This window comes from Bombina bombina, chromosome 6 (assembly GCF_027579735.1).
Source record: "Bombina bombina isolate aBomBom1 chromosome 6, aBomBom1.pri, whole genome shotgun sequence".
Lineage (NCBI taxonomy): Eukaryota > Metazoa > Chordata > Amphibia > Anura > Bombinatoridae > Bombina > Bombina bombina.
In genome coordinates this window covers 255,914,873-255,929,037 of record NC_069504.1, presented here as the reverse complement: position 1 = coordinate 255,929,037, position 14,165 = coordinate 255,914,873, and the positions used below count along the sequence as shown (strand labels likewise).

General features: G+C 35.9%; 1 protein-coding gene across 1 annotated transcript in view; it reads right to left on the bottom strand.

Moving 5' to 3' along the window:
• Window positions 1-14,165, bottom strand: part of PTPRR (protein tyrosine phosphatase receptor type R) — a 524,127-nt gene that overhangs the window by 166,961 nt on the left and 343,001 nt on the right. Inside the window, exon 6 of the mRNA XM_053716785.1 lies at window positions 565-824. Within this exon, the coding sequence (XP_053572760.1) occupies window positions 565-824 (260 nt within the window). The remainder of the gene's footprint in view (window positions 1-564; window positions 825-14,165) is intronic.

The window sequence follows — 14,165 nt, the reverse complement described above, 5'->3', positions numbered from 1 at the left end:
TGTTCGTCCCTGGCAGATTGCTTCTCTTTTTGTTTGGATTTGTATTATGACCCTGGTGAAAGTCTCCCTAAGGGTGATGGGGAAACCAGATGTGGACTTCTTGCTCAATGTGCATAGAGGGATATGACTGCACCCAACTGACAAGGCCCAAAGGAGGCAGAAATGATTGTCTGGGGTTGCCATTTCCCTTATTTAGAGGAGAATTGCCTGTTATTTTGTGGCTGGAATGACCTTGTTAGGTGGGATCAAACTAATATACTTCCGAAAAGTTTTACTCTGTGAAAAGCACAATTGGGAAATTGGGATAAAAGAAGCTACTCCCAGGTGGTAACTGGGCCATAGAACAAGTCACTGCACTATTGTTTGTTCCTGGCAGACTGCTTCTATTTCTGTTTACAATTTAAATCAAGTAAATTGCGCAATAACAAAATCATATGTAATAAAACAGAAAACATACATTAAATCGACAATTTATTGCAACTATAATAACATATTAAAGTAGCTAATGAAAACTGAACATCAAATACTCATAAAACCAGATTGTAAATAAAAACAATTGCTTACCTTTCCTGTAGACACACAGGTTTCATTTTAAATGGAGACGGACCAGCAGAAAGTGGAAGTTTAGTATCAAAATTGCTTGGACTCTGTGGATCTACAATAACATTCACAGCTTTTGGGAGATGCTCAGGATATACCATGCTGCTTGGATGCTTAAGCTCAGACTGTGTAGCCTGAACTGGGAGAGGTGACAGGTGAATCTCTTGATTTTTTTTGTCCTGCCTCAATGAAAGCTGAATCCTTTCTTTTAATCTGTAGAGAACCTACAGAGATAGAAAGTACAGAGTATCTACAATTTTCTCCACCTACTATAAACACAAAGCAATGTAAACAACAACAACAACAATAACAAATAAAAGCTGTGCAATGAGAAGACTGTTGTACATTTTGTTTGAAGTGATTTTTTTTTTCTTTAGATTTAATTTTTGTTTCTATTTTTGAACTTTGCCATTTAGTACATTTTGTAAATGCTTCACATAGCAACAAACAAATAGTGCAATAGTGATTGCTAAACAGGTTTTTGGAGGTTAATATGTTGCTCAGGGGGATATCTATCAAAGCGTCAACTATGTTGCATTCGCCGGCATCAATACGCTCGCCTAACATCGCGGCCGCATATCTCAATACGCTCTCCTTATTTATGAAAAAAGCCATCAAAAAGACACGCACCAAGTACGGGGCGATGAAAATCGGACTGTTTTTAACTAGCAGTCATTGATCTCGTCTATTCAGCTTTTTCCCCACTTTATTTATACCCTTTCACTAAACACCACCACTATACTAAAATGTTTTAACCGCCACAACTGAAATAAAGTTATTAACCCCTATCCCGCCGCTCCCGACATTGCCGCAACCTAAATAAAGTTATTAACCCCTATCCCGCCGCTCCCCGACACCACTGCCACAAAATAAAGGTATTAACCCCTAAACCTCTGGCCTCTCACATCACTACCACTAACTAAACCTATTAATCCCTAAACCGTCAGCCCCCCACATCACCAAAAACTAAATTAAGCTATTAACCCCTAAACCTAACAACCCCCTAACTTTAAATTAAAATTACAACATCCCTATCTTAATATAAATTAAAAGCTAATTGTAGAATTAAAAGAAACTATTTTAAACTATTAATTAACCTACCCTAACTATTATACTATAATTAAAATAAAATACCAACTAAATAAACTAAATTAATGTAACAGAGAATCAATACAGCAAGCCTAAAAGAGCAAGCTCACAGAGTAAATGTGCTAAATTTATAGGCTTCCAAGGGCCCAAACAGGTGAAAATAATCCCACCCCTAATTACCCACACAGACAGAAAAAAAAAAAACCAAAAATGGAATGCTAGAAATAAAGTTATTTAGTTATTTCCTTTTTTTAAAATAAAAATGCAACCCTTGCAAAGCAAATAATTGATAAAATAGCTTGGTTAACTATTATACTTAAACAGACAATGTTACTTTAACAGAGAATCAATACAGCAAGCCTAAAAGAGCAAGCTCACAGAGTAAATGTGCTAAATTTATAGGCTTGCAAGGCCCAAACAGGTGAAAATAATCCCACCCCTAATTACCCACACAGACAGAAAAACAAAAAAAATTGAATGCTAGAAATAAAGTTATTTAGTTATTTCCTTTTTTTAAAATAAAAATGCAACCCTTGCAAAGCAAATTTATAAAATAGCTTGGTTAGCTATTATACTTAAACAGACAATGTTACTTTAACAGAGAATCAATACAGCAAGCCTACCAACAGTTAAGCCCACTACCGAACCAACCAACTCCCCCCCAAATAAAATACTATCTAAAATAACCTAAGCTCCCCATTGCCCTGAAAAGGGCATTTAGCTCTTTTACATGCCCAGACCCTAATCTTAAAATAAAACCCACCCAAAAAACCCTTAAAAAAACACTCATCATATTGGATTTTTATTTTGATAGGGCTATTAGATTAGGTGTAATTCTTTTTTATTTTTGATCATTTGTTTTTTTGTAATTTTGTGGGGTTTTTTGTAACTTAGTTTTTGTTTTTTTTCTGTAATTTAGTACTTTTAGTAATGTTTAATTGTATATTTAAATAATTTTAGTAGGGCTAGGTTTCTTTAATATGTAATTTAGTTTATTTAATTGGTATTTTAATTTAATTGTAGTATAATAGTTAGGGTAGGTTAATTAATAGTTTAAAATAGTTTCTTTTAATTCTACAGGTTTTAATTTATATTAAGATCGGGATGTTGTAATTTTAATTTAAAGTTGGGGGTTGTTAGGTTTAGGGGTTAATAGCTTCATTTAGTTTTTGGCGATGTGGGGGTTGATGGATTAGGGGTTAATAGGTTTAGTTAGTGGTAGTGATGTGGGAGGCCAGAGGTTTAGGGGTTAATACGTTTATTTAGTGGCGGCGGTGTCGGGAAGAGGAAGAATAGGGGTTAATACATTTTATTTAGGTTGCAGCAATGTCAAGGTGGCAGATTAGGGGTGTTTAGACTCAGGGTTTATGTTTGAGTGTTAGGTGTAAACGTTATTTGTTTTCCAATATAGAAATCAATGGGTTATATTTCTTTGTCTTGCAGCATCGAACATAAGCTTTCGCTGCTTTCAGACTCCCATTGATTTCTATTGCATCCGCGGCCTCCAGGGTGGAGAATTGAAAACCAGGTATGATGCGTCCGAATAGCCACGAGTGTACCTGTTAAAAGTTTGATAACTGGGAAAAAGTGTCAGATAGAGCCGAATGTGTATTCGGAACATCTGTAATGACGTAAGCATCGATCTGCGTCGGATTGAGGTCGGCGGATCGTATGCTATGTCACGAATTTCAACATTTGCCGGTCTGTAGGCTTTGATAACTAGGTCGGATCAATCTGGCAACAATTACGATGTGGAATTCCGGCGTATTTTAGGTTGACAGCTTGATAGATAGGCCTCTCAGAAAGAGTTTTGAGATCTATATGGCAACAGTGTTTGCAATGTTGTACATTGTTAAAAGCACTGCTGCCATATATTGCATGTGCATCCTCCTAAGCGCACCTAAGTATACTCTTCAACCAAGGATACAAAGCAAGTAAATTTGATAATAGAAGTACATTTGAAAGTTTTTTTTGTTTGTTTGTTTTTTTAATTCCAAACTCTTTGTGAATCACAAAGTATAATTTTGCCTTTCATGTCCTTTTAACTTAAACATCTGAAAATTGCACTTTTGTATTATAATGATGAATATTACATGGAATGAAAAGAAGACAAAAAAGAAAAAAAAGAAGACACATTGAAATTGTAAGTTAAAAGGATAATTAAATACAGTTAAATTGCATAACCAACACGTGCATAATAAAAATACAATCCAATAACAATGAGTTTAAATAAGCAGTAGATTTATTTCTGTCAAATTCCTAAATTTACTTACATTTGACAACCACCTGTACCATGTGAAAGCCATCATCCAATCACATGCTTATACACTGTGCACCCTTGCGTATGGATCAGTAATAGTTGGTGGTTCAGAAAGTGTGAATATAAAAAATAAAATGCCCTTAGCTTAATGATATCAGTGATATGTGCATCAGCAAAAGAGAGTTGCTCGTTGTACACATTATTTTAAACATGATGGCTCATTGGAATCAGAAGAGTCACTATGCTTACGCTTATATATAAATATACCGTATATCTATATACAGTATATATATATATATATAGTGTTATAATCAGGCCCTATATTGCATATAAAATACATTAACAGGGTTATGGGCTCTGTTATATTTATAAATTGGTGGAAACTACTGAGGACATTAACTATATTACTCAGATTGTACAAAGGTTACATAAACAGTTAATGTGTCCTAGCTTATATTACTTAACTATGACTTCACTAACATACATATTTAATCATTAAATGCCACTAAAGTTTCATAAAGGTTTAATGCATTTCTCCTAAGGCTTCAATTCACTAAGGCCTAGATTTGGAGTTCGGCGGTAGCCGTCAAAACCAGCGTTAGAGGCTCCTAACGCTGGTTTTGGCCGCCCGCTGGTATTTGGAGTCAGTGATTAAAGGGTCTAACGCTCACTTTTCAGCCGCGACTTTTCCATACCGCAGATCCCCCTACGCCATTTGCGTAGCCTATCTTTTCAATGGGATCTTTCTAACGCTGGTATTTAGAGTCGTTTCTGAAGTGAGCGTTAGAGCTCTAACGACAAGATTCCAGCCGCCTGAAAATAGCAGGAGTTAAGAGCTTTCTGGCTAACGCCGGTTTATAAAGCTCTTAACTACTGTACCCTAAAGTACACTAACACCCATAAACTACCTATGTACCCCTAAACCGAGGTCCCCCACATCGCCGCCACTCTATTTAAATTTTTAACCCCTAATCTGCCGACCGCCACCTACGTTATACTTATGTGCCCCTAATCTGCTGCCCCTAACCCCGCCGACCCCTATATTATATTTCTTAACCCCTAACTTGCCCCCAACAACGTCGCCGCAAGCTACTTAAAATAATCAACCCCTAATCTTCCGACCGCAAATCGCCGCCACCTACGTTATCCCTATGTACCCCTAATCTGCTACCCCTAACATCGCCGACCCCTATATTATATTTATTAACCCCTAATCTGCCCTCCTCAACGTCGCCGACACCTGCCTACACTTATTAACCCCTAATCTGCCGAGCGGACCTGAGCGCTACTATAATAAAGTTATTAACCCCTAACCCGCCTCACTAACCCTATCATAAATAGTATTAACCCCTAATCTGCCCTCCCTAACATCGCCGACACCTAACTTCAATTATTAACCCCTAATCTGCCGACCGGAGCTCACCGCTATTCTAATAAATGTATTAACCCCTAAAGCTAAGTCTAACCCTAACACTAACACCCCCCTAAGTTAAATATAATTTAAATCTAACGAAATAAATTAACTCTTATTAAATAAATTATTCCTATTTAAAGCTAAATACTTACCTGTAAAATAAATCCTAATATAGCTACAATATAAATTATAATTATATTATAGCTATTTTAGGATTAATATTTATTTTACAGGCAACTTTGTAATTATTTTAACCAGGTACAATAGCTATTAAATAGTTAAGAACTATTTAATAGTTACCTAGTTAAAATAATAACAAATTTACCTGTAAAATAAATCCTAACCTAAGTTATAACTTAAAACTAACACTACCCTATCAATAAAATAATTAAATATACTTACCTACATATACCTACAATTAACCTAACACTACACTATCAATAAATTAATTAAACACAATTCCTACAAATAAATACAATTAAATAAACTAGCTAAAGTACCAAAAAAATAAAAAAGAAACTAAGTTACAGAAAATAAAAAAATATTTACAAACATAAGAAAAATATTACAACAATTTTAAACTAATTACACCTACTCTAAGCCCACCTAATAAAATAACAAAGACCCCCCAAAATAAAAAATTCCCTACCCCTATTCTAAATTAAAAAGTTACAAGCTCTTTTACCTTACCAGCCCTGAACAGGGCCCTTTGCGGGCATGCCCCAAGAATTTCAGCTCTTTTGCCTGTAAAAAAAACATACAATACCCCCCCCCAACATTACAACCCACACCCACCTACCCCTAATCTAACCCAAACCCCCCTTAAAGAAAACCTAACACTAAGCCCCTGAAGATCTTCCTACCTTGTCTTCACCCATACCAGGTTCACCGATCGTCCCTGGCTCCAACATCTTCATCCAACCCAAGCGGGGGTTGGCGATCCCATAATCCGGTCCAGAAGAGGCTCCAAAGTCTTCCTCCTATCCGGCAAGAAGAGGACATCCGGACCGGCAAACATCTTCTCCCAAGCGGCATCTTCGATCTTCTTCCATACGGAGCGAAGCGGCAGGATCCTGAAGACATCCAGCAGCGGAACATCCATCCGGAACGACGACCTGAAGACGAATGACTGTTCCTTTAAGGGACATCATCCAAAGTTGGCGTCCCTCGAATTCCGATTGGCTGATAGGATTCTATCAGCCCAATCGGAATTAAGGTAGGAATTTTCTGATTGGCTGATGGAATCAGCCAAAATCAGAATCAAATTCAATCCGATTGGCTGATCCAATCAAGCCAATCAGATTGAGCTCGCATTCATATCTGGCTGTTCCCGATCAGCCAAATAGAATGCAAGCTCAATCTGATTGGCTGATTGGATCGGCAATCGGATCTGAACTAGATTCTGATTGGCTGAATCCATCAGCCAATCAGAAAATTCCTACCTTAATTCCGATTGGCTGATAAGGAAATCCTATCACGCCAATCGGAATTCGAGGGACGCCATCTTGGATGACGTCCCTTAAAGGAACAGTCATTCGCTCGTTCAGTCGTCGGTCCGGATGGATGTTCGCGCTGGATGTCTTCAGGATTCCTGCCGCTTCGCCTCTCCGGATGGAAGAAGATCGAAGATGCCGCTTGGAGAAGATAGTTTGCCGGTCCGGAATGTCCCTCTTCTTGCCGGATAGGAGGAAGGACTTTGGAAGACCCCTCTTCTGGACCGGATTATGGATCGCCCAACCCACGCTTGGGTTGGATGAAGATGTTGGAGCCAGGACGGATCGGTGAAACCTGGTTATGGTGAAGACAAGGTAGGAAGATCTTCAGGGGCTTAGTGTTAGGTTTCTTTAAGGGGGTTTGGGTTAGATTAGGGGTATGTGGGTGGTGGGTTGTAATGTTGGGGGGGGGGGTATTGTATGTTTTTTTTTTTCCAGGCAAAAGAGCTGAAATTCTTGGGGCATGCCCCGCAAAGGGCCCTGTTCAGGGCTGGTAAGGTAAAAGAGCTTGTAACTTTTTTAATTTAGAATAGGGGTAGGGAATTTTTTATTTTTGGGGGCCTTTGTTATTTTATTAGGGGGATTGGAGTAGGTTGTAATTAGTTTAAATTGTTGTAATATTTTTCTTATGTTTGTAAATATTTTTTTTATTTCTGTAACTTAGTTTCTTTTTTATTTTTTGTACTTTAGCTAGTGTTATTTAATTGTATTTATTTGTAGAATTGTGGTTTAATTAATTTATTGATAGTGTAGTGTTAGGTTTAATTGTAGGTAATTGTAGGTAGTTTAATTTAATTATTTTATTGATAGGGTAGTGTTAGTTTTAATTATAACTTAGGTTAGGATTTATTTTACAGGTAAATTTGTTATTATTTTAACTAGGTAACTATTAAATAGTTCTTAACTATTTAATAGCTATTGTACCTGGTTAAAATAATTACAAAGTTGCCTGTAAAATAAATATTAATCCTAAAATAGCTATAATATAATTATAATTTATATTGTAGCTATATTAGGATTTATTTTACAGGTAAGTATTTAGCTTTAAATAGGAATAATTTATTTAATAAGAGTTAATTTATTTCGTTAGATTTAAATTATATTTAACTTAGGGGGGTGTTAGTGTTAGGGTTAGACTTAGCTTTAGGGGTTAATACATTTATTAGAATAGCGGTGAGCTCCGGTCGGCAGATTAGGGGTTAATAATTGAAGTTAGGTGTCGGCGATGTTAGGGAGGGCAGATTAGGGGTTAATACTATTTATGATAGGGTTAGTGAGGCGGATTAGGGGTTAATACATTTATTATAGTAGCGCTCAGGTCCGCTCGGCAGATTAGGGGTTAATAAGTGTAGGCAGGTGTCGGCGACGTTGTGGGGGCAGGTTAGGGGTTAATAAATATAATATAGGGGTCGGCGGTGTTAGGGGTAGCAGATTAGGGGTACATAGGGATAACGTAGGTTGCGGCGGTTTACGGAGCGGCAGATTAGGGGTTTAAAAAAATATGCAGGGGTCAGCGATAGCGGGGGCGGCAGATTAGGGGTTAATAAGTGTAAGGTTAGGGGTGTTTAGACTCGGGGTACATGTTAGAGTGTTAGGTGCAGACGTAGGAAGTGTTTCCCCATAGGAAACAATGGGGCTGCGTTAGGAGCTGAACGCTGCTTTTTTGCAGGTGTTAGGTTTTTTTTCAGCTCAAACAGCCCCATTGTTTCCTATGGGGGAATCGTGCACGAGCACGTTTTTGAGGACGGCCGCGCCCGTAAGCAACTCTGGTATCGAGAGTTGCATTTGCGGTAAAAATGCTCTACGCTCCTTTTTTGGAGCCTAACGCAGCATTTGATTAAACTCTCGATACCAGAGTTAAATTTTTGGTGCGGCCAGAAAAAAAGCCCAGCGGAGCGGTTAGCAGCCCCTTTTACCGACCGAACTCCAAATCTAGGCCTAAGAAATCAAACAATGTTTGTTTTTTGGCATTGTAATTTAACTTTTCTAGCAAAGGGGGGAGCTGACTAGGAAAAAAAGCCAATTTTGAAAGGAATATTTCGAAAAAGGTAAAATGCTAGACTAAATATGTACAGCATAAATAGTATCAACTACAGTAGGGGCCACCCCAAGCTATTTTGTATATTGGGTCGGTAACTTATGTTGGATTGGCCAGGGGCCATATTACATCACACATGTGTTACAGATAATAACTGTATATACTGCTCAATGTACAAAATATAGATGCTTAACTACTTTATTGGAATTGTGGAACTGCTTTGTTACCAACAAACTACTGATGACTCTTAGCTGGTCATTCCTGGCAAACAGGTCATTGTTCTGGAAGCCCAAAATCTTGACTTTGAGAATTGCTACAATTATATTTACATTTTTTCATATAAGTAAATAATTTCATATTTTGGAGCTGAACAGTGTTATTTTAATCTCTGGGACACACCTTTTTTTAAAGAGTGAATTTAAAGGGACAGTCTACACCAAAATTGCTAATGTTTAAAAAGATAGATAAGGCCTTTACTACCTATTTCCCAGCTTTGCACAACCAACATTGTTATATTAAAGGGACACTGAACCCAATTTTTTTCTTTCGTGATTCAGATAGAGCATGCCATTTTAAGCAACTTTCTAATTTACTACTATTATCAATTTTTCTTCGTTCTCTTGCTACCTTTATTTGAAAAAGAATTCATCTAAGCTTTTTTTTGGTTCAGACCTTTGGACAGCACTTTTTTATTGGTGGATGAATTTATCCACCAATCAGCAAGAACAACCCAGGTTGTTCACCAAAAATGGGCCGGCATCTCAACTTACATTCTTGCGTTTCAAATAAAGATACCAAAAGAATAAAGACAATTTGATAATAAGAGTAAATTAGAAAGTTTCTTAAAATGTCATGCGCAAAAGAAAAAAAATTAGTTCAGTGACCCTTTAATATGTATTAATATGTCAGAGTATCTGTGAGTAACATTAAATAAACTACAGACTGTGTCATAGAAGCTATTATTTAATTTTGTAGCTAAAAACCTAATTTGATGTGAATTGGTCTCATACCAGACCAGCCCCAACCCCCTTTTTCCTGATTACAATACATCCAAATGAGAACAAAGGGAAAAACATTTTGGGTCTCATTAGTTCAGGCAGTTATTTCAAAGAGATGTTCAATATATGGCTCTCTGTTTAAAGTTGATTTCCTGCCCAAAATGGATAATAGATTTACAGACCCCCACACCCCACCTCACTGCTCAGGGAATACAGGGAATACAGGGAAGGAGCCTAGATGTCTATGGGAATCTCTTTGAACCCCACTATGGCTCAGGAATATAGTAATTAGCACAGACCTGTTAATTGCCCCATAGACCCTCGGATCCACATCTGTGCTGGCTAACAGAGACACATGTCTTGCATTATAACTCTCAAATTCATTTTAAATTACAACTTAGTTTAATTTTTAATAAGGTATACCTCAGTCTTGAACAAAATGTATAATGTCCATGGATCTGAGAAAGTGCATTTCAGATTTGTAATAAATTAAATGAATAACTACATTAGCATATATAAATGCTCAAGTTATTTAAAAAGAAATACATTTTTCTTTGTTTTCCAGAAATCTAGTGAACATTACAAGGAAGAACTGATGTGAAATATGCCTGTGTTTGTATGAATATAAGAAAATATTCAAATGGCAACTTTAAATACATTTTAAGATAATACTAGTATGAAATTTCCAGTAGCCAATCAGAGAAAAGTGAGTATCAAATCTATCGAATGATTAAGAAGTGAGGAGGAGTTTTGTGTCAGACAAAAACTCCCTGCACAGAGAGAGGAGGGAGCTTGGTGGAAAAATTTTGCTTGGTGACTATTTTGCAATCCCTGCTGGCTGCCATCTTTGCTTACAGATGAGGACCAGTGTTCGAACACAGTTTTCTGTAAGACAAATACGTTGGGACACTCTTTTGTGGATAAGAGACTATCAAGATTAATTCTCTTACAAATGTGCATAATTCTCCTATAACATATGACGATAGACATATTTGGATATTAACTGAATTCTCATACTGATTGAACCGATAAAGAATAAGCAACTGCTTTATTTAATATTTAAATCAAAGATATTCTAAAGCTTTATTTAGCTTGTAGTAAGTATACTTGGTATTACATATTAATCGTTTAGAAAGAATTTAGTATTTTAATATCATAAATTAATTACAGTTATTGTTATATATATATATATATATAGTATATATATACAGTATATATAGTATATCTATATATATATATATATATATATATAATATATATATATATATATATATTATATATATATATATTTATATATATATATATTATTGGAATATATGCTTTATTGTAGCTAAATAGGTTATTTCAGTCTAAGTAAATTGGCATATCAATTGGGATGTTTAAAGCATTTTGTTATATTGTCCTAACTAAGCATTGTTAAGTTAACAATCCATACTCTGGGTAGTTATTAATTAAGCATTAGTAAGTGGTAATCCATATGGGGCCATTGAACTAGAGTTATCAGTTAATAACAGAAGGTTCTGGTATTTTATTGTGATATTTTAATGCGATTCATTGTGAATAAGGTAATTTGTAAAGGTACATTTTTTATGATCTTTGTATAGAATATTGTAACAGTTTTAAGCTTGTATAGGTTTGATTCAAAATCTGGTTCCTATAAATATAACTCAATGTGTATATAACTTTAACTATATAAAGAATTTAGGATAAAATATTGATTTTGAATTGTTTCGTATACGCATTATATTGTAGGTTTGTTTTTAAAGAATAATTATTAAATACATTGTATTATAACCCTGCTATATACTGACATATTATTTGGAGGTGCTGCAGTAGATGATTATTAAATTTTATCACATTGATATAATATATTTGTAGTAAATAGAAATTATTAAGATATGAAAAAAAGAGAACATTTTTTTTTTAAATTAATCTAAAAAAAATTATTAATTTTTTTGTGATTAAATATTTCAAAATTAATATTAATATCTTCGAAATATTATTAAAATGTTTTTTTTTTTAAAAACGGATAATTGATTTTTCATATTTCAAATTAATATTAATATTTTTTGAAAATACAAATTTTTTTTCTCTTGTGGTCAAAATTGTATTAGCGTTTTAATTTAGCTAAATACTAAGCCAATATAATAATGTCTGTTACTAGAAGTGAATCAATGAATTCTTTACATAGTGTTGAAATATGTTCCCCCCAAATTGCCCGTTAGTCAGCAGAATGCTTAAAACAGAAGCCTTTCTCACCTTAAAATAAATTAAATATTAAGGGGAGAATTAGGAGCTTACATTAAGATGCTGAAGACTAGGCCAAAAATATTACAGATAATATATGGTGTGGCGGAAAGCGAAATATTTCAAGGGCTGTAAAATTGGGTTCACCTCAAAAGTGGGGAAAAAGCGATTAAATTATTTTCAAAACTTGGGCCCTGCTCCTCTATGTGGAACAATGAATATGTACAATAAAATAGAAGTACAAAATTCACCAATTGGAGCAACTGAGGGGTGAAAATTATTCATTAAGGTTAGATGAGGAAGAGGCAGAATGAATCCAGGTAAAAATTGATGAGTTGCCAAAACATGGCCACCTTACAAAAAATATAACCAGAATTTAGTAGCTCAGATAGAAGATTTGCATAAGGAACTCACACAAAGCCAGAGAGAATTAAGTGGTTTAAAAAGGCCGTATTGTCCTAATGAAAACCCTCTATTAGCAATGAGGATAATGCAGAAATACGCTTCCCAAATAGCAGTCACCTCATGTATAAATTTCAGGAACTACTATACTTCAGAGGAGGGGGAGGACAGTAATTATAGTGAGTCAGAGGGCGGAGCTAGCTACACAAATAGCCCCCATAATACTAATATGCATAAGGGTTCTCCCCATAGTATAAAGGCAGATAAGGAAAACACTCCAGTTCCAAAAAAAGGTCCCTAGGAAAGCATGAGATACATCTAATAAGATATATGACACCCCTAAAATTATTTCATTTTTAAGTGGTGCAGTACCTTAAGTTTTCCAACACAGGGAACAAATTCTATAATTGACCACTTAGTAACTTATGAAATGCTTTATTCATAATGAATGTTACTAGTGAGCATTCAATAATTGAAATTCTGCCCTGGGTTTTTGAGGGTAAACATCACAAATTCTTTGCTTCACTAAAGAATATGAATTTTCATTCCTGGAGTGAAACGAAAAAATCAGTGCACTAAGGGCAATATCGCAATAATATCGCACTAAGCTGTATACGGTTTGGAAATGTGGTGCGAATCAAAGCCCAATTAAATTCCTTTCATACTGAAAAGTGCGTACAGTATGACCGAAGAAGACTTACCCCATATTTGAAAGCTCAGAATTTGTGATTTATTTTTTGAAGCATTGCCTGCGCACATCAAAATTAATTTAGCTAGAGATTTTGATGAGCACTACTCATTGGACTAGCTGATTAAAGAGAGTACAAAAGTTATACTCTATTCAGCAGCTCCGGTGAACAGGGGTTAAAAGGAACCACGGTCCAGCCTCAAAATTGTGACCAGAAACTAGGGGTGTCACCTAGCCCCCTCAATTTGGAGTCTAACAAGAAAACCTATGGCAGAGGTGGCCTCGAGAAAACAGCCATACCCCACAAAGTTTTTTAACTCTGCCCCGTCCCCCATCACGGGCTGAGGCGCAGAGAGAATATAGTCAAAATGGGGGGCATACCCAGGTAAATAATTATCCCAAAGAGATGAAAACCCACAAAGTTATAGGTATCCCTGTGAAAGTAATACCAAAAGTGGTGAAAAGAACCCCAAAAACAACCACGTCAACAATAGGAACAATAGACTATGATTCTGAGGGATCCCATGGATCCAGGGAATCAGTACCCTGGGACATCAAAAAATCGGTCCATGGATAAAAACAAACTTGTCCATTTCAAGTGGGCCAACCTCAGTACGCAAGTTAGTCAATTATGTACACTATTACTAATATGAGTCAAGTTTTGACGGCGCAGAACCCTAATAATCCTTTTTTGGGGTTACAGTCAGTGGCCAGCAGTGGGCCACAGACAACAGTCATAAATACTGCAGTATTACCTGAGAGAGGGGGAGAGATATACCAAATAAAATGATAAAATGTCAATAATGGTACTAATCATGTTCTCTCCCTACAGACCGGAAACGGATCGATTTAGCTGTGATGAAGAGCAACCATCAGCCTGAAAGCTCTAACAAATCTCTTCCTTTGCAGTATTCTCTTAACCTATTTCCACAGATG